Raw genomic sequence first — 25,069 nt, forward strand, 5'->3', positions numbered from 1 at the left:
ATGTTGGGTGCATATATATTTATAATTTTTATATCATCTTCTTGGGTTGAGCCCTTGATTATTATGCAATGTTCTTCTTTCTCTCTTGTTACAGTCTTTGTTTTAAAGTTTATTTTATCTGATATAAGTATTGCTACCTCAGCTTTCTATTTATTTCCATTTGCATGGAATACTTTTTTCCAGCCTCTCACTTTCAGTCGTGTGTGTCTTTAGATCTGAAGTGAGTCTCTTATAGGCAGCATATATATGGGTCTTAATTTTGTATCCACTCAGCTACTTTATGTCTTTTGATTGGAACATTTAATCTATTAATATTTAAAGTGATTATTGACAGGTATGTACTTATTGCCATTTTAATTGTTTTGGGGTTGATTTTGTAGTGTTTTTGTTGTTGTTGTTGTTACTGTTCTTTTCTTCTTCTTTTGCCCTCTTCCATTGTGATCTGATGACTCTCTTTAGTGTTGTTTGAATTACTTTCCCTTTTTTGTGTGTATCTATTATAGAGTTTTGGTTTGTGGTTACCATGAGATTTATATACAGCTATATATATTTGATTATTTTAAGTTGGTGATGTTTTAAGTTCAAACACATTTTAACTACCCTGCAATTTTACTCCCCTCTCTCCAAAGTTTACTGCTTTTGTCATCATATTTTATATTTTTTTGTTTTGTGAATCCCTTCACTATTTATTTTGGTTATAGATGATGGTACTACTTTTGTCTTTTAACCTTCATACTAGCTTTTAAATGATTTATTTATTTATTTATTGATTTATGGCTGTGTTGGGTCTTCGTTTCTGTGCGAGGGCTCCCTCCAGCTGCAGCAAGCGGGGGCCACTCTTCATCGCGGTGCGTGGGTCTCTCACCGTCACGGCATCTCTTGTTGTGGAGCACAAGCTCCAGACGCGCAGGCTCAGCAGCTGCGGCTCATGGGCCCAGCCGCTCCGCGGCACGTGGGATCCTCCCAGACCAGGGCTCGAACCCGTGCCCCCTGCATCGGCAGGCAGACTCTCAACCACTGCACCACCAGGGAAGTCCCTAAATGATTGATCTATTACCTTTATTTTATGTTTGCCTTTACTGGTGAGATTTTTCCTTTTATCATTTTTATATTTCTAATTGTGGCCTGTTCTTTCCCACTTAGAGAAGTCCCTTTAACGTTTCTTATATAGCCAAATTAGTGGTGCTGAAATCTTTTAGCTTTTGCTTCTTTGTAAAACTCTTTAGCTCTCCTTCAAATCTAAATGATAACCCTGTTTCATAGAGTATCCTTTATTATAAGTTTTAAATTTTATCTCTTTAAGTATATTGTGCCACTCCTTTCTGGCCTGCAATATTTCTGCTGAGAAGTCAGCTGATAATCCTATAGGAGTTCCCTTGTATGTAACTAGTTGCTTTTCTCTTGCTACTTTTAACATTCTCTCTTTATCTTTAATTTTTGCCATTTTAATTATAATGTGTCTGGGTGTGGATCTCTTTACTTTTATCTTGTTGGGGGTTTTCTGTACTTCCTGGACCTGGATGCCTGTTTCCTTCCCCAATTTACAGAAGTATTTTAGCTATTGTTTCTTCAAATAAGTTCTCTTCCACTTTCTTTCTTTCTTCTCCTGCTGGAACCCTTTAAATGCAAGTTAAGTATGCTTGATGTTGTTGCAGAGGTCACTTAAACTATCTTCATTTTTTCAAAATTCTTATTTCTGTTCAGCTTGGGTGATTTCCACTACTCTGTTTTCCAGATTGCTGACCCATTCCTCGGTATCAACTAATCTACTGTTGATTCCTTCTATCATATTTTAAAATTTCATTTATTGTATTCTTCAGCTCTGTTTTTTTTTTTTATTTTCTAATTCTTTGTTGAAATTCATACTGTTTTCATCCATTCTTCTTTCGAGTTTAGTGAGCATTTTATGACCATTGCCTAGAACTCTTTATTGGATAGATTGCTTATCTTCACTTTTTAAAAGATATTGTTACTTTGTTTGGAACATTTTCCTCTGTCTCCTCATTTTGCCTATTTCTTTGTGTTTACTTCTATGTATTAGGTAGGTCAGTTGAATTTCCAGATCTTGGAAAAGTGGTGTTATTTAGGACATGTCCTATGGGGGTCAGCAATATGTTCCCCTCTGGTTACTAAAGCTATATGCTGTAGAAGTGTCCCGTATTGAGTTGTGTGTCCCCTAATTGAATTGTGTGCCCCCTTCTTTTGTGGCTGGCCCAACTACAGTGTGCACACTGGAAGGTGGGGCTGGTCCAAATGGCTGCTAGGTCCTGTCTCATGCAGTGGCTGTGGGCCTGCTAGAGCATGGAGCCATATTCCCGTGGAGCTAGCTGCACAAGCTGGGGTCCATGGGCCCTCTGGGCTGGTGTCAGCCCACGGGTAGTCAGGGGTAGGATAGACATTTTTATTGCTATTTTAAGAATAAAGAAAAAAGGACACAGAGAAGGTAAATAATTTGTTTGGTGTCACAGACCTAGTAAGTCCGTATAAAGATTCTAACTGAGGACTGTTTCATCCAAACTCAAGCTGTTTCTACTATCCCACTTTGATTCTATTGACTAATAATTTTTCAACTAATAAGGAGCATGATCTGATACAATTTGGCTCAACTATTAGGGGCAAGATAAAACAGTTAATAAATTATCAACAACAAAAAATCTTACTCTAATTCTGTACTTTTTTTGAGCAGTCAAGTTGACAATAAAATATCTTGAGGGAGATGTGAATATAAGTGAGGGTGGAAATTTGAGAAGTTTTTCCACTTTTCCTCTAAATTCATGACTTGGAACAGTATGTTCCAATCTTGTAATTGCAGAAAATATGATTATCAAAGGAAGGAAGGATTGTGAAATGTGTTTTGGGCCACAAAGGTACTGAATTGTGTGTTTATGCTTAGAACCTTAGAGTTGGATTTTTTTAATGAGCACTTAGGAATTCATGGCTAGCAAGATTTTTGCTGATGTTTTCTGGAATTGGAACTTTGACCAACCTTGCTGACTGAGGAGACTTTGGTTTTTTGAATTTCAATAACACATACTCACTGCTCATAGACATTTGTCCTAACTGGGTTTCATATGGACAGCACAAGTGAAAGATAATTGACAGGAAAGACTGGACTTAGAAAGAGGAGAGGGAAGTCAGAACGTCAGAAATTCATGAGAGGAGGCCCTAATATTGAAGACTATGAGACATACACTGGGATAATAGACATAGCCAGTATTTAGTTTTTGAAAATATGAATATTTGAGAGAGAAAATTTTTGGAAAGGGTTAGGTCCAGGCTAAGATGGTGTTATAAATAGATGAAATGCAGAGATTTAATTTAGTCTGAAGACACTACAAACTCTTGTTTCTATTTGATTTATAGGTTTTGACTGAACAACATGTGCATCATCTCTGCTACTTACTGTGTATGTGAACTTGAACAAATGTTTTAACTTTTCTGAACTCCATTTTTTCATCTGTGAACTGAGGATACTGATATTTACCTTGTAATGTGGGTGTAAAGATTACACATAATATAACATGCTGGGTTCATAGTAGATAATCAATATATAGTGGCTTTCTCCTTTCTTAAAAGAGAGTTCTGATACATACCTGTTTGACCATACTACACATTCTGAGAAGAGTAAGAGACACTAATTACCTAAAAGTATATAAAATAATGAAAGTTCAGAACCTTTATTCCATTATTCTAATGGTATAGCTTTAATGGAGAGTAAGCTGGCACACTAACACTTGCTCTCTAGGTTTATGTGAGTTAGCTCTGCCTTGGTACATATCCAACTCTAATTTAGTTATACAATGCAATTTCATTTTGTCCTTCCTACATAATATAACCCATCCAAAAAGGTGTGTCAACATTACAAATCATGACTCATAAGAAGGTGAAGTGTCTCAGCCGTGGCAAAGCAGTGCCTAGGATCATTACACAGATTTGTCAGGGCAATGAGTATCACTGGTTACAGATATTTGACCTAACCTGTAGAATAAAGCACTTATAAATTCCAGAATTTAATCAAAAAATATATGGATAACAAAAGAAAAAGTAATTCAGCCAAGTGTAAATACCCCAAACTTTCATCTATTTCAGAGGTGCATAAGGCATGGAGTAGAGACTTTTCCAGTGAGAGACTGAATAGACAAACAGACAATGATTGTACTATATATAAAAATAGAACTTTGACCCACAACCTGTAGCAACCTGCCCAGGAAACCAATCTCCTTATCTTCAATAAACAACCTAGGAAGCCAGCTTGTTGTAAGTGCAGGAAGCTAGATTGATATCTCTAGTGACAATCCAGGAGGCTAAACGACGACTTCTGTGATAATCAATCTAAAATGCCTAAGATTTTCTGAGAAACTGACGGCCTTATTTTTGTCTCATTTCCAACTGAGGATCCAATTGGATTTCCTAACCAATTTCACAGGATACGCACTTCTAGTTAGCCCACCTACAGCATCCCCAGATCAATAGCTTTCAATCAGGATATACACGAAAAGTTCCCTTTTCCACACCGTAATGTTTCCCATGTGTCTATCCGCTTTGAGTCTCTGTGAAAACACACGTTTTGGTGTCTGACTCCCATGTTACAGCAAGCTCTGGATAAATAGCAATTGCTTGGTCTCATTTGGTTGGTCTTTGTTTTTCTCCACACCAGGGAGAGACCTGCCACGTCACAAAGAAAGGAACTCAACCTCAACTGTAGATGAGCTAGTTTCAATTCTTCCCATTTTGCAAGATTAATGGCATCCATGCCTTTTTTTTTTTTTTTAACATCTTTATTGGAGTATAATTGCTTTACAATGGTGTGTTAGTTTCTGCTTTATAACAAAGTGAATCAGTTATACATACACATATGTTCCCATATCTCTTCCTTCTTGCATCTCCCTCCCTCCCACCCTCCCTATCCCACCCCTCTAGGTGGTCACAAAGCACAGAGCTGATTTCCCTGTGCTATGTGACTGCTTCCCACTAGCTATCTATTTTATATTTAGTAGTGTATATATGTCCATGCCACTCTCTCACCCTGTCACATCTTACCCTTCCCCCTCCCCATATCCCCAAGTCCATTCTCTAGTAGGTCTGTGTCTTTATTCCCGTCTTGCCACTAGGTTCTTCATGACCTTTTTTTTTTTTCCTTAGATTCCATATATATGTGTTAGCATACTGTATTTGTTTTTCTCTTTCTGACTTACTTCACTCTGTATGACAGACTCTAACTCCATCCACCTCACTACAAATACCTCCATTTTGTTTCTTTTTATGGGTGAGTAATATTCCATTGTATATATGTGCCACATCTTCTTTATCCATTCATCTGATGATGGACACTTAGGTTGCTTCCATGTCCTGGCTATTGTAAATAGAGCTGCAATGAACATTTTGGTACATGACTCTTTTTGAATTATGGTTTTCTCAGGGTATATGCCCAGTAGTGGGATTGCTGGGTCATATGGTAGTTCTATTTTTAGTTTTTTAAGGAACCTCCATACTGTTCTCCATAGTGGCTGTATCAATTTACATTCCCACCAACAGTGCAAGAGTGTTCCCTTTTCTCCACACCCTCTCCAGCATTTATTGTTTCTAGATTTTTTGATGATGGCCATTCTGACCAGTGTGAGATGCTATCTCATTGTAGTTTTGATTTGCATTTCTCTAATGATTAATGATGTTGAGCATTCTTTCATGTGTCTGTTGGCAATCTGTATATCTTCTTTGGAGAAATGTCTATTTAGGTCTTCTGCCCATTTTTGGGTTGGGTTGTTTGTTTTTTTTGTTATTGAGCTGCATGAGCTGCTTGTAAATCTTGGAGATTAATCCTTTGTCAGTTTCTTCATTTGCAAATATTTTCTCCCATTCTGAGGGTTGTCTTTTCGTCTTGTTTATGGTTTCCTTTGCTGTGCAAAAGCTTTTAAGTTTCATTAGGTCCCATTTGTTTATTTGTGTTTTTATTTCCATTTCTCTAGGAGTTGGGTCAAAAAGGATCTTGCTGTGATTTGTTATGTTATGCCTTTTTTATCCTTCCTGTCCCTTTTCTGTCTGTATCATCTCTTTCCATTCTCAATTCTTTTTACTTATATCTGCAATCCTTCAGATTCCCCTTACAGCTCACTTAGATGATTATAATAAACCAGTCAATGTTATTTTCTTTTTATTCTAATCCACCTCAATCACTACTGCCAGATAAATCTCACAGAAGCAATGTTCCAATGTTTTCACTTATCTTACAAAAAACATTAAATGGGAAAATTTTCAGTCTGAGAAAACAAATGGCCTCAATCAAAATCCCAGCAAGTTATTTTTTGGGTATAACAAACTAATACTAAAGTTTATATTGAGAGGCAGAAGATCCAGAATAGCCAACACAGTGTTGAAGGAGGACAATGTGCTACAGTAATCAACTCAGTGTGGTATGGGTAAAATAATAGATAAATAGATCAATGAAACAGAATAGAGAGACCAGATATAGATTCACATAAATATAGTCAACTGATCTTTGACAAAGGATCAAAGGCAATGCAATGGAGCAAAGATAGTATTTTCAACAAATGGTGCTGGGACAACTGGAAATGCACATGGAAAAAACTGAATTGAGATGCAGTCTTACACTCTTCACAAAAATTAGCTCAAAATGAATCACAGACCTAAATGTAAAGCACAAAACTATATATAATTAGAAAATTATATATATGTGTATATTTAATAGTTCTTTTAAAAAAAGAAGACACTGGCTAGTAGCCACTGAAGTAGTCTTTCCCAAACTTGCACTACAGCACATAAAATGCAAGGAAAAAAAGAAGTTATAACATTGAAAACAAAGTTGCTCTTTTAGAATACATTTTTCCACTGTTTATAAGGACAGAGAAGCTATATTGGATAAAACAAAAGATTGCTTATCTATGTTTATCATATGAAACCTCAGGAACTTATGGTCGTTTGAAAGAACTAGAAATATATTTTTTTCCTCAAATGTCTGATCAGAGACAAGGACATTTATTTTTCTATGAATGAGAAAACACTGAAGCTACATCTCTATCGGATGGATGTTGATTCTGGAAGAGAGAAAAGAAATTGTGACCGTAGAGTTGCATACCCATCCAAGATATCTTCCATAAGAGAGGTTAACAAAAGAGATGCTCAGATATGCTAGAATCAGTAAATTTCTCCTGAACCACCCTTGGAAAATTACATAAAGACATACAATTGCCAACTGACTCAAAATGAACAATTCCAGAATGCATAGTTCAGGCTCTAAAAAGTTTAACAGAGCTATCTTTTCTTGGTTTGTTTGCAGTTTTCTAACTGAAAGGTGACTTGTCAGGTGGATTTGGCAGTATGGGGTTATGCTTGGTCCATGCTGCTTCTCACACCTATTTCCCTTCTGCTTCTACTCTAATCATCATATGAAAAAAAGTGTTTCTCGAGCAACATTTTATATCCTACAATCAGATGAAATATACTGCCCACTGGAGTACCACTAAAAAGTTTGTTATTTGTTTGCACAATTGAAATAATTATGCCAAGAATATTACAAAATGCTCTCCTTCTTTCCATAAAATCAGAGTTGCCTGGAGTCACATAATGGCCATTGTTATTGCTAAGGAATTTGAATAATGGATTTCAACACACTTACCACTCTTGTTGAGTGACCTGAGTCATTAGGCTTTTATAAATGAAAAAGATAGTCATTCCACGTGCAAATATTATCTGTTCTCAATTCCCTATTTCTACTCTAGTTCACATTCCAACTAAAATGTTTGAATGTTTCTGTGGAAAACAGACATAAAAATTAGCATATATGATCTGATTTCAACCATGAAAAATGTACATTTTAAGAAACCCATAAGCAACATGTTTTATTCTATAATGCAGAGGGAATACATCACCTTATTAGTGCTTATTTTTGGCTGATGAGATTCAGTTTTGTGGAAAAAAAAATAGATAAAATTTTATAACTTTTCCATGATCAGCATGATGTAAAAAAGTATACACAGGTATTAAAAAATCAAAAGTACAGTAAAGTGTTAATAGTGTTTTCCTCCTAGCAGCTTGAATGTAAATGATTTATTTTCCTCTAACTTTTTTCTATATTTTAAATTTTCTATAGTAAAAATATAAAATTTTATTGAAATGTAAAAAATTTAATTGAATGTATTTTGTAGAAACATGGCTTTCCATCACCTACAAAATCAACTAAACATCTACAGTAATTCCCCCTACATACTAACGAGTTCCGTTCTGAGAGTGCATTCATAAGTCCAATTTGTTCTTAAGTCCAACAAAGTTAGCCTAGGTACCCAACTAACACAGTCAGCTATATAGTACTGTACTGTAATAGGTTTATAATTCTTTTCACACAAATAATACATAAAATCAAACAAACACAAAAAATAAAGAAAACATTTTTAATCTTACAGTACAGTACCTTGGAAAGTACAGCAGTACAGTACAACAGCTGCCATAAAGGGGCTGGCATCGAGTGAATGGGCAAGAAGAGTTACTGACTGGAGGAGGGAGAGGAGGTGGGAGATGGTAGAGCTGAAAGATGGTCAGCAATAGGAGAGGGAGGGCAAGCTGCAATTTCACTCACGCCTGACGTTGATGGAACGCATGTTCGCATCTTTGAAAGTTCGCAACCTGAAGGTTCATATGTAGGGGACTTGCTGTAAAATAAATTAAATAAACTAAACATCTTAGCTGCAGGCTAATGGCTTTCCACAATGAGCCTCAGTCTGTCTTCCCATAACTTTATTTTTCATTTTTCATTATTCCCCTTCACACATTTTTCACTTCAATAAAAAATTAACCCTTTGCCATTTTACGTATAGACTCTAAATTTTCTTGACTCTGTATGGTTGTTTATCCTGTTCCTGGATTTTCCTCTATGTCCAAATCATTTCAGGCTTCACTTATTTGTGGCTTTACCTTGGGCTTTTTCTAAACTAAACAGCTTTTCTTCTGCATATTTCCAGTACAGCTTCTTTCTTTATTTCTTATAAAATCTTATGCAGAGGTCATCTACTCTATGAGATTATACCCTTTTCTCCTTCATTCATTCCTTCATTCTGTCATCTCATCCTTCCTTCTTTCCTATTTTTAAGTAGCTAATTTGGTCACTTTTTTTTCTATATTTCTCATTTAAATATTATCTCCAAATCTACAGTCTTACTTTGTTTATTCTGAAGCATTTAAGACTCAGACACTTGAGAAATGAATGAATACCTGAAAGAATGATATATCAGCTGGAGGTAGCAAGGATCATGTGTTATCTCATCTGATTAGTCATGGAGAATCATGATAAATAGGAAGACAAAAGTGAAAAGTTATGAGACAGAATGTTACTTGGACTAACTGCCTACTTTTGAATCTAAGTTTGGATCAGATTTAAGTTTACTTCTAGACCTCTGATCCCTGGAGGTTAGATTTACAAAAGCACCCATTCTGACCCTTGTATATATTTCACCGTATGACCAATGATTGTTCTGTGGAACAGTCATTTTCCTTCCTGTGTAGAAAAAGCCCATTTTTAACCTAGTGTTCACAACTCCCCTCTACATTTGATGTATTGGGTTGGCTAAAAATTTCGACAGAGAAATCAGAACGAACTTTTTGGCCAAGCCAATATTTACTCTTTCTTACTCTTTTTCCTTCTTTTTTCCCTTCTTTCCCTTTCCTTTTCTCCTTCCCTCCACTCTTCCTTCCTCCATTTTGTCTTTCCTTCCTTCTTTCCTTCCTTCCTCTTCCTTCCCTTCCTTCCTTCACTCAGTTACTGTGTAATTTGCCTATTCCTTTGCATTAATCTGTTCTCTTTTAAAATTTAATCCACAAAATTCAAACTATCTCATTCATTGTCAGAAAACTCCTTGATTCCACAGTCTTAGTTTGGGTGTTCAATAGATATAAGAATAAGTATTTTAAGTATATAAGTCTTTTATTTATTCTCTTATTAGAGAGACTTAAGAGGATAGCTTGAAACTTTTTCTATGAAAATAAAATAAAATAAATCAGTTATTAGGGTATTTAGTAAATATGACATGTAAGATATGGGAATTTAGATATGCATCATTTGTGAAATTTTTGACTTTTCATTTACCTGTTTGACTTTTGCTGTGAGCCTTTCATTCATAATTAATATATTAATTAATTCTCTACCAAATTTTGAGGTTCCTGCTGTATGCAAGGCCCCACCTTAAGTATTAGGAGTACAGAAATAAATGGGAAACTGTCCCTACCCTCAAGAATTTACAGTAATATGGGGAGGCAGATAAGTAAACCATTACACTACAGTTCAGTATGAAAAATCAGGAAGGTACATATGCTGTTAAGAAATAAGTAATGAACTCTTCCTGGGGCTCAAGGAAGACCTCTCAGAGAAGTCTGTTTTAAAAGATGACAAAGTTCTGCATTGGCAAACTTGTGATTTTCTCAGGAAAAAGATGGCCTCTTTTGTCAATCACTTTTGAATAGTTGGGAAAATAAACATAAAGTCTGTCAAGTTTCCCTCTAAATTTAAAAAATGTTTTATAAATTATGCTAGCAGAGAAAATTTACAAAGTAAAACCCTTAATTTAGAAGGAATTGACAATTGTGGATGTCACAGCTCTTCTTTTAATTTCTCACTGCCTTTTCTGCCTGACTTCATTGTTTCTTCCTGGTATAAGCCCTTACCACTCCAACCCCCTTAGCTGCCCTGACATCAGTGTAAACAAGTATTTTACCCTTATCTCAGTCAAAATGAAACAAGACACTAAGGAATATAGAACTCTAGCTTTGAGGTGTCTTTGAACAGAATCTAGCCTAAAAATGGATGCTTAAATGTACCGTATAACCCCCTGCCAACTGGTCATTAGGCATCTGGAAACCTCCAGCTACAGGTTACAACCACTGAGGAATCCTATTACATCTTCTATAAATATTGAGTGAAACATCTCCAATATTTCTTTAAAAACACACAAAAAGTAAAGCAAAAAAGGAAAATGCAAAAGGGATGCAAGTGGGAGAAATCAAAATGTACACTTATTAAATGTTCATTAAGTGCACATTTTTATTCATCATTTTATTTAATTCTCACTCCCAGGATATTCTGCTCTTAGTAAACAAATAAGCAAGCAAACAAAGAAAAAACAAAGTGTGGTGATAAATAAAAGTTTGTGCACTTAGTAAATGTTTAATAAGTGTAAGTTTTGCTTCCTCCCACTTGCATCCCTTTTGAGTTTCTTTTTTAATTTATTTTTCTAAGGATATAGGAAGTGAGGTTGGTGGGGAGATAGGTGGGTGGCAGGTGGCAGGAGGATTGTATGTAAAGTGTTTAACAAAGTTTCTTCTTCTGGGAAAGTTTAAGGTCTTCCTTGCCAGCATTTATTTCACACAAGTGATGTGAGCAGTACTCTAGTTGACAAAGAAAAAGAAAGAAAAGGTAGGAAAGGGAAGGGAAGGAAAAGAAAAAGGAAAAAAAGGAGGAGAAGAGAAGAGAAAAATGATAAGCAAGGGACACGAATTTAGGATGGCTTTTTTTTTAACTTTAAAATATCTACAAATTTGAATTTAGGGAGGAAGAAAAGAGATTGAAAGAGAATAAGAAAAGAGTAGGAGATAAGACAGAGAAGAATTTCAGTCTAGTGAACAAAGTAATTTATATCAATTCTTTGAGTATTTGTAGAGTAGCTATTACAGGTCCATCACCCATTAATAAATTGGGTACAGAATTAAGACCAACCAAAAGAAAATGGATATGTGTCCTTCTTCCTCAAAATCTTGAGGAATGAGCATCCTTCCCATGAGCATCTCCTCCTCAAGGACTAACAAATCCAAGCAGAATGTGACAATAGGTATTTCAAATCAAAGGCTCAAAAAGTGAATTTCCCTTTCAATTTTATTCTAGATAGTATTTCTTCTGTTTTTACAGAATTTAATAGTATAGACTGCAGCTATTTATGTACAGCTTTGCATTTACTTATATCTTATTACATTTGATTTTAAATATGTTCTTCTTAAATTAAAATTACATTTAAAAGTTCTACAGAATTCTGACTTTTTTACCATGTCATCCTACTTCTCAAATCCACAAACATAAACTATCTAGTAAATTCCAGTCACTTTTTTTTTCCAGAATAAAAAAAAATGCCCCAGTTTTCTTCTTACCAAGACAGGAAGCATTTCCTGGAGATTAATCACTCTTCTGACTTGCAAAATTGGAAAGGTTGAGAGAAATTAGTAAAGTAGGTTGTATCATCCTATTTTGGATTTGGACTTTTTGGAAATGGTCCTGCTGCCATTCATAGGAAAGCAATCATGAGTCAAGCTGTGTGTGGGTGATCTAAACAAACATTGTCACCCTATAAAAATCGGACTCCAGACCGTTAACCTAGAAGAAGATAGGCAGAGAGCAAGGCATTAAGACAACAGAGAGCTGAGAAAAGTCAATGGAAGTGAGGAATCTTCCAGTTCTGCTGTTGCTATGTGTGGCAGTTTGCTCAGCCTATCCATTGGACAGAGCTGCAAAGGACAAGGATGACAGCATGGACCTTGTTCAGGTAATTAAGGAGCCAGCCCTCACGCTCCCTGACAGGGCCAAGTGGAAACCCTCTCTGCTTTCTATTTATAAAACTCACAGAATTGTTTGAACTTAATGTATAAGAAGTTCAAAGGCAGAGAGTTATAGAGTGTTGTACGTGGAGAGGGTCTCAGTATCACCTATTTGGACTCCTCTTTTGATGCCAGAAGAAACAAAAGCCAGAGATATTAGGTAATTTCCTAAGATCAAAGCCACCTTACTAGCAGCACTGCTTAAGACACATGATTAGCAAGTGGAGAGTATATGAAATATATCTTGCTTTGGAACTTCTGTAGGTATTTTAATCCAATATAAAGTTAGATGGATGCTTTTATTTCTGGTGTCATGTTTAGACATAGAGATTTGTCTAAGTTTTTTTCTCAAGCCAGGCCCTTGTGAGAAGCATAAAATGGAAAATTGAATAAATGTAGCTGAAATATATAATTATGCACAAGGAAGTTTGTTTTGTTTTTCTCCTTTAAGTTCCCTGGATAATTATCTTGATTTTCCAATTCATTGCAATTTTCATTGCTTTGGTAGTAAAATAAGCTGAAGAGATATTCTGTTACAAAGATAAAATGAAAGTGAGGAGGAGTCTGCAATTGAAGAATTAAACAAATATGACACTTACTTTGATTTCAATAAACTAGAGGAATATTTCAAATAGATTAAGTGAGCAACTGTACAAGTTTACCATAAACCACTAAAAATCATAAGAATGACCTAAAAACTATACTTATGTTTCTGCTAGCAATACCTCGAAAACTACTACAACCTTGAAAAGGATGTGAAACAGTTTGTTAGAAGAAAGGACAGTGGTCCTGTAGTTAAAAAAATACAAGAAATGCAGAGGTTCCTGGGGTTGGAAGTGACAGGGAAGCTGGACTCTGACACTCTGGAGGTGATACGCAAGCCCAGATGTGGGGTTCCTGATGTTGGTCACTTCAGCACCTTTCCTGGCATGCCCAAGTGGAGGAAAACTCACCTCACTTACAGGTAATGGGTCCAAAGAGATTTTGACATAATACTGAGGTTTATAAATCACTATCACAGGAGAAATAGTATCTTCATTTTTTTTTCATACAGGATTGTGAATTATACACTGGATTTGCCAAGAGATGCTGTTGATTCTGCCATTGAGAAAGCTCTGGCAGTCTGGGAGGAGGTGACTCCATTTACATTCTCCAGGATCAATGAAGGACAGGCAGACATAATGATAATTTTTGCAGTTCGAGGTAAAAAACAGAAACAAGGAAAAAAAAACCCATGCAAAATTTTATCTGTTGTTGTTTCATTAGAAAAGATTCCAGAGAGATCCTAATTACTAATCTTGCCAATAAAAATTTTTTTCTCTCTTAGAACATGGAGACTTTAGCCCTTTTGATGGACCTGGAAAAGTTTTGGCTCACGCCTATCCACCTGGGCCAGGGATTTATGGAGATGCTCACTTTGATGATGATGAAAAATGGACAAAGGATACATCAGGTTAGTTATACATCTCTCAGAATGATTTCAGTGTTGATTTTTGTTTTAACTTGGAGAACTCTTAATAGCTAAGAATACTGAAGAAATGGGGTGTTATGGATTTCCCAATGGGTCAAGAATCAGCAGAATCAGGCTGGAGATGGGAGTAATTGGATATGGCTGGATACTTTGTCCCAGAGATTGATTTCAAGAATGAGCCTTGAAAAACACTTGGCTTTCCATTAAGTGTACTCAGTCAATTGATCAATTAACCAAAAGAAAAAAAAAGAAGGGGGAAGCACTGTGTGTTTCCAGGAAGTAAACAAATATAATACACAGCTGATCTGTGTAATGTACATGTATTTAAGGAATGAGTAACTATTATTTATGATTTCTTAAATAGGGATCAATTTATTCCTCGTTGCTGCCCATGAACTTGGCCATTCCCTGGGTCTCCAACACTCTACCAACAGTGAAGCTTTGATGTATCCAGTCTACAAGCCATTCGCAGACCTGACTCGGTTCCACCTTTCTCAAGATGATGTGAATGGCATTCAGTCCCTGTATGGTGAGTGATGCTGGAAAAATTAGGCATTGTAACTTTGCAATGACGGTCTTCAGGAAAGCTTCAAAATGCTGCATAAAGCATTTGTAATTTAACTCAAAGCACTTTGAGAATGTTTGGAAAGGATATAAATTGACAGAAGAATCACATTTCTTCTAATGTTTGCATCCTCATATCTGTTCCCTTTAGGACCTCCGACAGCTTCTCCAGATGACCCTGTGGTGCCCACAGAATCTGTGCCTCCAGAACCTGGCACACCAGCCACATGTGATCCTGCTTTGTCCTTTGATGCAGTCAGCACTCTGAGGGGAGAAATTCTCTTCTTTAAAGACAGGTCAGACCAGAAAACTATATTTTCCTATCTATTCTTTTGATGTATCTATACAATGCTTAGCGAGGAAAACAAACAGAAACTTGATAGGGATTTTTAAATATTTAAAACAAAAAATTTTGCTCTGAACTTGGAATCTTTCTGATGCTTCACTTTCCACATTTTCCTAAAATTGTCAAGTTCATTTTCAAAGACTTAGGATGATTTGATTTTTACCCTGTAATTGTCATTCCCAAATGTTATAAGTTACAGTTGCTTTTCAAAAGGCACAAGTAGAACTTTAGAATCAGAATTTTATCTTTACTTCCTTTAAAAATGATACCAGGATACCATTACATTTAATCAATTAATTTACTCACTGCTGGATAAATATGCACATGATAAAACTGCACAAGTGGAAAGAAAGTTAAAAGGAAGTCATCACCACATCATTGACTCTTAGTTCCTCAGTTCTCCCTATCTTCATCCATAGTGATGAACTCTTAAATATCCTTCCAGAATTGTTCTGTGTATATATAAAAATATACTTACATGCATGTATACATACACACACATCTGTCTATCTTTTTGAAAGTATAAATGATGGTATAATATATATATTGTTTTGCATGAATTGTAGATATTTAAAGGTTACAGTCAGCTGATTAATTTGTATTGTAAGATAAATTTCCTTTCACAGAAGACATTACTCTGGAATCCTACGGCAACAGGTCCAGTGCAATCTTCTGGAAAAAAAGGAAAGATTTTTCCCCAGTGACAACATACCTGATTTCTGTCTGTCATCGAGCCTAGAGGATGTGGGAATGGGGGAAGATGTGTGAGACAGGACAATGAAGAAAATATGCTGAAAGGTGAAAGACTTCTTTCAATTTTCATTTCTTTTTACATATTTTTCAGACATTTTTGGCGCAAATCCTTCAGGACACTTGTACCTGAATTTCATTTGATCTCTTCGTTTTGGCCATCTCTTCCTTCAGGCATAGATGCTGCATATGAAGTTATTAGCAAAGACAGCGTTTTCATTTTTAAAGGTAATTATTATATAATAATTTCTTTAACTTGCTGAAATAAAGCCTCTCACTGGAAAATTGATTAAGAGTTTAATTGGAAATTGCTCAGAGTTGTAAATTCCCTCATTTGGTCTGTGTTCATTCATTCAAGCTGCAAATTTTTGTTTAATGTCTATTTTGAGCTGGTGACTAAATCTAATATTCTGGCTTCCCTTTTACTATGAAAATTAAAGATGCTAAGAAGTATTTCTAAAAACAAAGATATCTGTTATAGATTCAAAGTGATTGTGATTTTTAAAAAAAAAACCCACAGGAAATCAGTTCTGGGCCATCAGAGGAAATGAGGTGCAAGCAGGTTACCCAAGAGACATCCGTACCCTGGGTTTTCCTTCAACAATAAGGAAAATAGATGCAGCCTTTTCTGATAAGGAAAAGAAGAAAACATACTTCTTTGTAGAGGACAAATACTGGAGGTAAAATTTGATTGGAATGACTTTGTATGATCCTAATTAGGGAAATTATTTTCTTTCTCTAAGGAAATCCCCCGCCTTACTCTTAGACCTGCATCCCTCACAATAGGAATGGTGGGGCTTTAGACAACTGTGGGGAAGTACCTACTTTCAAATATAGCAGTGCCTGATAACAGGCATTTCTTAAGCTCTCCTGTTTTGAGTCACATGTACAATAAGCTGGAGCTTCCCTTTGTGTTGTTGACCCATCCGCCTGGAGTGTTCTCCTTTCTCCTCCACCGACACAAACCCTGCCCATCCTCCAAGTCCTGGCTCAAGTCCCACTACTTCCATGAAGCCTTCCCTGCTGCATTCCAAACCCAACTGTACTTTTCTTTTTTGAAAGAAGCCCTGCGAATCCAGGCCACAGGAAAATCATTCCTTTCCCTTTGTCTTATAATCCACTCATTGTTTGAGTGTCTGTCTTGATTTCCCAACTGTACTATGTGATTCTCAAGGGCTTCCCTTAGCCTCACCCATTCATTACCTCTGCCTAAGAGGATGACAGGTAATAACAGTCTAGCTATATAGGACTCTCAGAGAGGCTAATTCTTGGGCTATCTGCCCAGACTCTGAGATCTGGGCGGACCAACCAAGGTCCAGCCAACAATCAAAGATGCACTTACTGTGCTTTGCTTCTTGTCCCAATCCCTTTTCATAGGAGACTGCCATAGGAAATCCAGATGTGCAGGGTAGGGACAACATATATGCACAAAGTATGATAGAGAACTTCAAATTTGTATTTTAGATGAATGATTGAATTCACTTTATGTTCATATCTTTGTGATAGAAGGATGATTAAGATTCTTTCTGTCCAGACCTAAGAAATATGGTAACAAACAGCATCTGCTAGATCAGGGTGTTACCTCTGTTTCTGGTAGAGGTTTTAAGAGCTAAGTTTGCAGTACCATTAAAGTCACACATTTCTGTAGCACTAAACATGTCTGACATTTATTTGCAGTACTTGGAAAGTTTGTTAGAATTCCACATTAGACCTAACATGATTTACGAATTTTGGTAACATGACCTCCATGCAATGCTGAGCTTTTTTTCTTTTACTCGGTGCAGATTTGATGAGAAGAGACAATCCATGGAGCCAGGCTTTCCCAAGCAAATAGTGGAAGACTTCCCAGGGGTTGACCCAGAGGTGGATGCTGTTTTTGAAGCATTTGGTAAGAGGACCCTTATTTTGTTGGCAGTGGGGCACTTGAAACAGTCTATAGTATCAGAGGGAAGAGGAAAATTGAAATTTTTCATAACAGTTTTCTTTAACCAGGTTCCTCCTCTCAACCCTAAATTTCAACTTATGAATTTCATATCAATTATATGACTACCTCATATAATAAGCTATACAAAAATTCCCTCAAGTGGTGTGGCCAAGTTTAACACTGACCAGCTGGCTTTCTCTATCCCACTGCTGCTACTAATTCCCAGGGAGATTTTCTCTGTCTTTCCTGAGTAGTCAGTCAGTTGCCAATATTTAACTTTCCATGAGCCCAAAGTCTAAAAAAAGATTTTTTTTCCTCCTCAGGGATAGATGGGTGGAGGGATAGATGATCTTTATTGAAAGGTAATCTGAGCACCATGATGGCAGAGCCATAAAGGATCATCTGTCTCTGAAAGAGTCCCTGTGCCTCTCTGAGGCCGGAAATGCCCCTCAGGCTGCCTCATGAGGAAAGGGGAGGAGGAGTATTGCGAAGGAAAAGCTTAAAGATACCACAGTTTCCAAAGATGCAGAGAATTTTATCTGACTGCAAGCAGAATAACCTAATTACTCAGAGCATGATTTTGCTGTCAGACAGAGCTGAAGATGAGTGCCATCTCCATTCTTTCCCTGTTGAGTGACCTTGGGCAAGCATCTAAATTTGTCTGAACCTCAACTTCTTCATCTGTAAAATGGAGTTAGATATACATGCCTCTTAGGATTGTTGCAGAAATAAATGAAAAAGCATCATGTAAAATGTTTAACGTAGTCCCTGGCAAGTAGTATAATTCTATAAACACTTTCTGCTTTTAGGTATCTATTATTATGAGTTTTGTACTTTGCCAAATTTATTTATTGGAAAAAATACCTCACTATTTCCCCTGTCTGTATTTGCAGGGTTTTTCTATTTCTTCAATGGATCTTCGCAGTTGGAGTTTGACCCAAATGCAAAGAAAGTGACACATGTTTTGAAGAGTAACAGCTGGTTGAATTGTTAGGAGAGATGCTTAGAAGGCATAACATGCGAATTCTAAATGAAGCTGATAGCTCTTCACCTAAGTCTCTGTGAATTGAAATGGTTCATTTTCTCCTGTGTGTGCAGTGACTGAGAATGAGAGTGTGAGCTGGTGTGTCTTGCCCGTTAGCTTCACAAATTTCAGGGCATTCAAATGGGCTGTGTGTTTGCACTTTGCTCACATGGGGTAGCCTCCCACAGGGAAGGAAGAAGCACTTGTGCAACAGACAAGTGACTTTATATAGAATATTTTCTTATTATTTAATAAAGACGAGTTGTCAGTTATTTTATTTTATTGTTTTGTTTGTTTCAAGGACGAGTTGTCCTCACAATCTTGGGCGCATTGTGGACTGAGCAGGAGACAGTAGAGGTGGCAGGATTAGGATCTCCACAGCTGGGACCTCACAATGAGCTCATCCAGAACTGGAAACAATCTGCCACTTGCCCTCCCCAGGTACCCTACAAAAGAGATGCTATTTCCACCAACCAGGCATCGTATGTGTTCCTGACATACCTAAGGAGAAAGATCTAGGGAAGTTGTCACCTTATAGAGCAGGCTCTGAAAAAAGTTGTGTCTTTATTCCCGTCTTGCCACTAGGTTCTTCATGACCTTTTTTTTTTTTTTTTTTCCTTAGATTCTAGGTGGGATAGGGAGGGTGGGAGGGAGGGAGATGCAAGAGGGAAGAGATATGGGAACATATGTGTATGTATAACTGATTCACTTTGTTATAAAGCAGAAACTAACACACCATTGTAAAGCAATTACACTTCAATAAAGATGTTTTAAAAAAAAAAAGTTGTGAAGCAGAATCCTATAATTATAGCAAATCACCTAGTTCACATACTTCATTATTCAGGTGGGGAAATAAACCTGTTGTTCATCTTTTGCTTTTACTTATATTTTACTTATATTCCATCAATGGAACCCCTTTCCCTGCCTTAGCAAACAAATATGCTCATATTCCCCCTATTCGCACATGAAAATATCCTCCTGTACTCATTTTGTATCTGTCCATGCCCACAAGCCCATGGACAACTGCATATCCTAAAACTGGTTTGCCACTCCTAAGTAATAAGTGTAACATGGTATCTGCTACACAGTAAGAGCTCATTCATGCTGTAAATTATTAATTCATTTGAGAATAATCTTTTAATCATATTCCGTGTGTCAAGCATTGTGCTAGGTTGTGGGCATAGGAGCCTGAGAAAATGGACACAGTCCCTGCCTCATTGAGATTATAATCCAGCAAGAAAGAATATATGCAAATAGTGACAAACATGAACATGTAACTGTAATTTTAGTAAGAGTTAAAAAGGAAAAAAATTAGGCTTCTTTGATAGAATAATAGGAGGATCTACTTTGATCTGGGTGGTTTTAGAAGAAGTTTTGGGGGAATGGCATTGGAGAAGGTTTTGAAGGAAGACGTGAAAACTTGGTGAGAAAATGATGGTTTGGACTAAAGTGGTCACAGTGGAGAGTCAGAGACAGGAATACATACATATATATATATATATATATATATATATATATATATATATATATATATGATTGACAACAGAACTCTATGATGGCTCAGATATGGAGTTTAAGAGAGGAAATGTTGCCAGAATAATTCCCAGATAGCTTCCTTGAGCATAAGTGTTGATGGGGGAAGACCTGAAGAGAAGCAGGTTTCTGAGGAAAGGGCAAGAGTTAGGAAGAATTGCTCAGTTTTGCCAATTTTTGAAATGTCTGAGAGATTTCCAAGTAAGACCATGAGGTAAATTAGTCTAGAACTCAAAAGAGAAGATACAGTAATTATGTTTGGTGATGGATGTTAACTAAACTTATTGTGGTAATTATTTTGCAATGTATACATATAGCAAATCATTATGCTGTACACCTAAAACTAATACAATGTTGTATGTAAATTATATCTCAATATTTTTAAAAGAGAGAGAAGACATAAACATATGGGATTTTTCAGCATTTAGATTGTTCTTAAAACCATGAGTATAAGACACACCATATGAGAGATTTTAAGATGGAACCTTAATAAATAACAATATTTTGCCGGGGATTGAACATTTCTTTATTTTAAAAATTAACTAAATTATTTGGTTTATTATTTTTTTTTTTTGATAGGTACTATGTAGCCACGGCACAAATTCAAAAGGTAAAAAACATTTTGTATGAAAAGTTAATTTTCCTCACACCCGTTTCATCACATCTAATTCCTTTTCTCAGAGCAACCAAGTAGATTTCTAGGAATCCTTTCAGAGCTATTTTATACATATACAAACAGTAATATTATATCATTTTTTAAGTTAAAATTGTAGCATGTAAATTTACACTGCTCTGCTCTTTGCAATTTTCACTTACTATAGTTTGGCAACAATTCCACATTAATACATGTGGAATTTGCTTCACTCTTTCATTGGCTCCATTCTATGAAATAAATGTGTAATTTATTTATTCAGTCTCCTATTGGTCACTAAATTAGTGATTAAATAAATGTATATATCAAAGAACTAAAATTTAAAAATTAAAATAATAAATTAAATATATTTAAAATAAAAATATAGTAAAATTTAATAATATTTAAAACATTTACTTGAAAAATATATCATATACTTGAAAAATATATAATATACTTGAAATAAAAATAATGAAAAGTCAAATAAAATTGTGTGTATCAGTATTATTTTCAGTATTCAGTAGGTTATTTTAAATATATATTTTTTAACATCTTTATTGGAGTATAATTGCTTTACAATGGTGTGTTAGTTTCTGCTTTATAACAAAGTGAATCAGTTATACATATACATATGTTCCCATATCTCTTCCCTCTGGCATCTCCCTCCCTCCCACCCTCCTTATCCCACCCCTCTACCTGGTCACAAAGCACAGAGCTGACCTCCCTCTGCTATGCGCTTGCTTCCCACTAGCTATCTATTTTACGTTTGGTAGTGTATATATGACCATGCCACTCTCTCACTTCGTCCTAGCTTACCCTTCCCCCTCCCAATATCCTCAAGTCCATTCTCTAGTAGGTCTGTGTCTTTATTCCTGTCTTGCCACTAGGTTCTTCATGGCCTTTTTTTTTTTTTCCCCTTAGCTTCCATATATATGTGTTAGCATACTGTATTTGTTTTTCTCTTCTGACTTACTTCACTCTGTATGACAGACTCTAACTCCATCCACCTCACTACAAATAACTCCATTTTGTTTCTTTTTATGGGTGAGTAATATTCCATTGTATATATGTGCCACATCTTCTTTATCCATTCATCCGATGATGGACACTTAGGTTGCTTCCATGTCCTGGCTATTGTAAATAGAGCTGCAATGAACATTTTGGTACATGACTCTTTTTGAATTATGGTTTTCTCAGGGTATATGCCCAGTAGTGGGATTGCTGGGTCATATGGTAGTTTAATTTTTAGTTTTTTAAGGAACCTCCATACTGTTCTCCATAGTGTCTGTATCAATTTACATTCCCACCAACAGTGCAAGAGGGTTCCCTTTTCTCCACACCCTCTCCAGCATTTATTGTTTCTAGATTTTTTGATGATGGCCATTCTGACCGGTATGAGATGATATCTCATTGTAGTTTTGATTTGCATTTCTCTAATGATTAATGATGTTGAGCATTCTTTCATGTGTCTGTTGGCAATCTGTATATCTTCTTTGGAGAAATGTCTATTTAGGTCCTCTGCCCATTTCTGGATTGGGTTGTTTGTTTTTTTGTTATTGAGCTGCATGAGCTGCTTGTAAATCTTGGAGATTAATCCTTTCTCAGTTGCTTCATTTGCAAATATTTTCTCCCATTCTGAGGTTTGTCTTTTGCTCTTGTTTACGGTTTCCTGTGCTGTGCAAAAGCTTTTAAGTTTCATTAGGTCCCATTTGTTTATTTGTGTTTTTATTTCCATTTCACTAGGAGCTGGGTCAAAAAGGATCTTGCTGTGATTTATGTCATACAGTGTTCTGCCTATGTTTTCCTCTAAGAGTTTCATAGTGTCTGGCCTTACATTTAAGTCTTTAATCCATTTTGAGTTTATTTTTGTATATGGTGTTAGGGAGTGTTCTAATTTAATTCTTTTACATGTACCTGTCCAGTTTTCCAAGCACCACTTATTGAAGAGGCTGTCTTTTCTCCACTGTATATGCTTGCCTCCTTTATCAAAGATAAGGTGACCATATGTGCGTGGGTTTATCTCTGGGCTTTCTATCCTGTTCCATTGATCTATGTTTCTGTTTTTGTGCCAATACCATACTGTCTTGATTACTGTAGCTTTGTAGTATAGTCTGAAGTCAGGGATCCTGATTCCTCCAGCTCCATTTTTCGTTCTCAAGATTGCTTTGGCTATTCGGGGTCTTTTGTATTTCCATACAAATTGTGAAATTTTTCGTTCCAGTTCTGTGAAAAATGCCAGTGGTAGTTTGATAGGGATTGCATTAAATCTGTACATTGCTTTGGGTAGTAGAGTCATTTTCACAATGTTGATTCTTCCAATCCAAGAACATGGTATATCTCTCCGTCTATTTGTATCATCTTTAATTTCTTTCATCAGTGTCTTATAGTTTTCTGCATACAGGTCTTTTGTCTCCTTAGGTAGGTTTATTCCTAGATATTTTATTCTTTTTGTGGCAATGGTAAATGGGAGAGTTTTCTTAATTTCACTTTCAGGTTTTTCATCATTAGTGTATAGGAATGCAAGGGATTTCTGTGCATTAATTTTGTATCCTGCTACTTTATCAAATTCATTGATTAGCTCTAGTAGTTTTCTGGTAGCATCTTTAGGATTCTCTATGTATAGTATCATGTCATCTGCAAACAGTGACAGCTTTACTTCTTCTTTTCCGATTTGGATTCCTTTTATTTCTTTTTCTTCTCTAATTGCTGTGAGTAAAACTTCCAAAACTATGTTGAATAATAGTGGTGAGAGTGGTCAACCTTGTCTTGTTCCTGATCTTAGTGGAAATGGTTTCAGTTTTTACCATTGAGGATGATGTTGGCTGTGGGTTTGTCATATATAGCCTTTATTATGTTGAGGAAAGTTCCCTCTATGCCTACTTTCTGCAGGGCTTTTATCATAAATGGGTGTTGAATTTTGTTGAAAGCTTTCTCTGAATCTATTGAGATGATCATAAGGTTTTTCTCCTTCAGTTTGTTAATATGGTGTATCACGTTGATTGATTTGCATATATTGAAGAATTCTTGCATTCCTGGAATAAACTCCACTTGATTATGGTGTATGATCCTTTTAATGTGCTGTTGGATTCTGTTTGCTAGTATTTTGTTGAGGATTTTTGCATCTATGTTCATCAGTGATATTGGCCTGTAGTTTTCTTTCTTTGTGACATCTTTGTCTGGTTTTGGTATCAGGGTGATGGTGGCCTTGTAGAATGAGTTGGGGAGTGTTCCTCCCTCTGCAATATTTTGGAAGAGTTTGAGAAGGATAGGTGTTAGCTCTTCTCTAAATGTTTGATAGAATTTGCCTGTGAAGCCATCTGGTCCTGGGCTTTTGTTTGTTGGAAGATTTTTAATCACAGTTTCAATTTCAGTGCTTGTGATTGGTCTGTTCATATTTTCTATTTCTTCCTGGTTCAGTCTCGGCAGGTTGTGCATTTCTAAGAATTTGTCCATTTCTTCCAGGTTGCCCATTTTATTGGCATAGAGTTGCTTGTAGTAATCTCTCATGATCCTTTGTATTTCTGCAGTGTCAGTTGTTACTTCTCCTTTTTCATTTCTAATTCTATTGATTTGAGTCTTCTCCCTTTATTTCTTGATGACTCTGGCTAATGGTTTATCAATTTTGTTTATCTTCTCAAAGAACCAGCTTTTAGTTTTGTTGATCTTTGCTATTGTTTCCTGCATTTCTTTTTCATTTATTTCTGATCTGATCTTTATGATTCTTTCCTTCTGCTAACTTTGAGGTTTTTTTGTTCTTCTTTCTCTAATTGCCTTACGTGCAAGGTTAGGTTGTTTATTCGAAATGTTTTCTGTTTCTTGAGGGAGGCTTGTATTGCTATAAACTTCCCTCTTAGAACTGCTTCTGCTGCATCCCATAGGTTTTGGGTCATCGTGTCTCCATTGTCATTTGTTTCTAGCTATTTTTTGATTTCCCCTTTGATTTCTTCAGTGATCACTTCGTTATTAAGTAGTGTATTGTGTAGCCTCCATGTGTTTGTGTTTTTCACAGATCTTTTCCTGTAATTGATATCTAGTCTCATAGCGTTGTGGTCAGAAAAGATACTTGACACGATTTCAATTTTCTTAAATTTACCAAGGCTTGATTTGTGACCCAAGATATGATCTATCCTGGAGAATGTTCCATGAGCACTTGAGAAAAATGTGTATTCTGTTGTTTTTGGGTGGAATGTCCTATAAATATCAATTAAATCGATCTTGTTTAATGTATCATTTAAATATAG

The 25,069-nt window shown here is 36.1% G+C and overlaps 1 protein-coding gene across 1 annotated transcript; it reads left to right on the top strand.

Moving 5' to 3' along the window:
* Nucleotides 1-12,391: 12,391 nt before the first annotated feature.
* On the top strand, nucleotides 12,392-19,230 carry LOC137771359 (stromelysin-1-like). Its single transcript, XM_068554597.1, has 10 exons — nucleotides 12,392-12,533; nucleotides 13,305-13,549; nucleotides 13,640-13,788; nucleotides 13,913-14,038; nucleotides 14,421-14,585; nucleotides 14,772-14,916; nucleotides 15,811-15,944; nucleotides 16,237-16,396; nucleotides 17,501-17,604; nucleotides 18,534-19,230. Exons 1-10 carry the CDS (start codon nucleotides 12,423-12,425, stop codon nucleotides 18,632-18,634), a joined length of 1,440 nt encoding a protein of 479 aa, XP_068410698.1. The 5' UTR covers nucleotides 12,392-12,422; the 3' UTR covers nucleotides 18,635-19,230.
* The last annotated feature ends 5,839 nt before the right edge of the window (nucleotides 19,231-25,069 follow it).

This window comes from Eschrichtius robustus, chromosome 11 (assembly GCF_028021215.1).
Source record: "Eschrichtius robustus isolate mEscRob2 chromosome 11, mEscRob2.pri, whole genome shotgun sequence".
NCBI lineage: Eukaryota > Metazoa > Chordata > Mammalia > Artiodactyla > Eschrichtiidae > Eschrichtius > Eschrichtius robustus.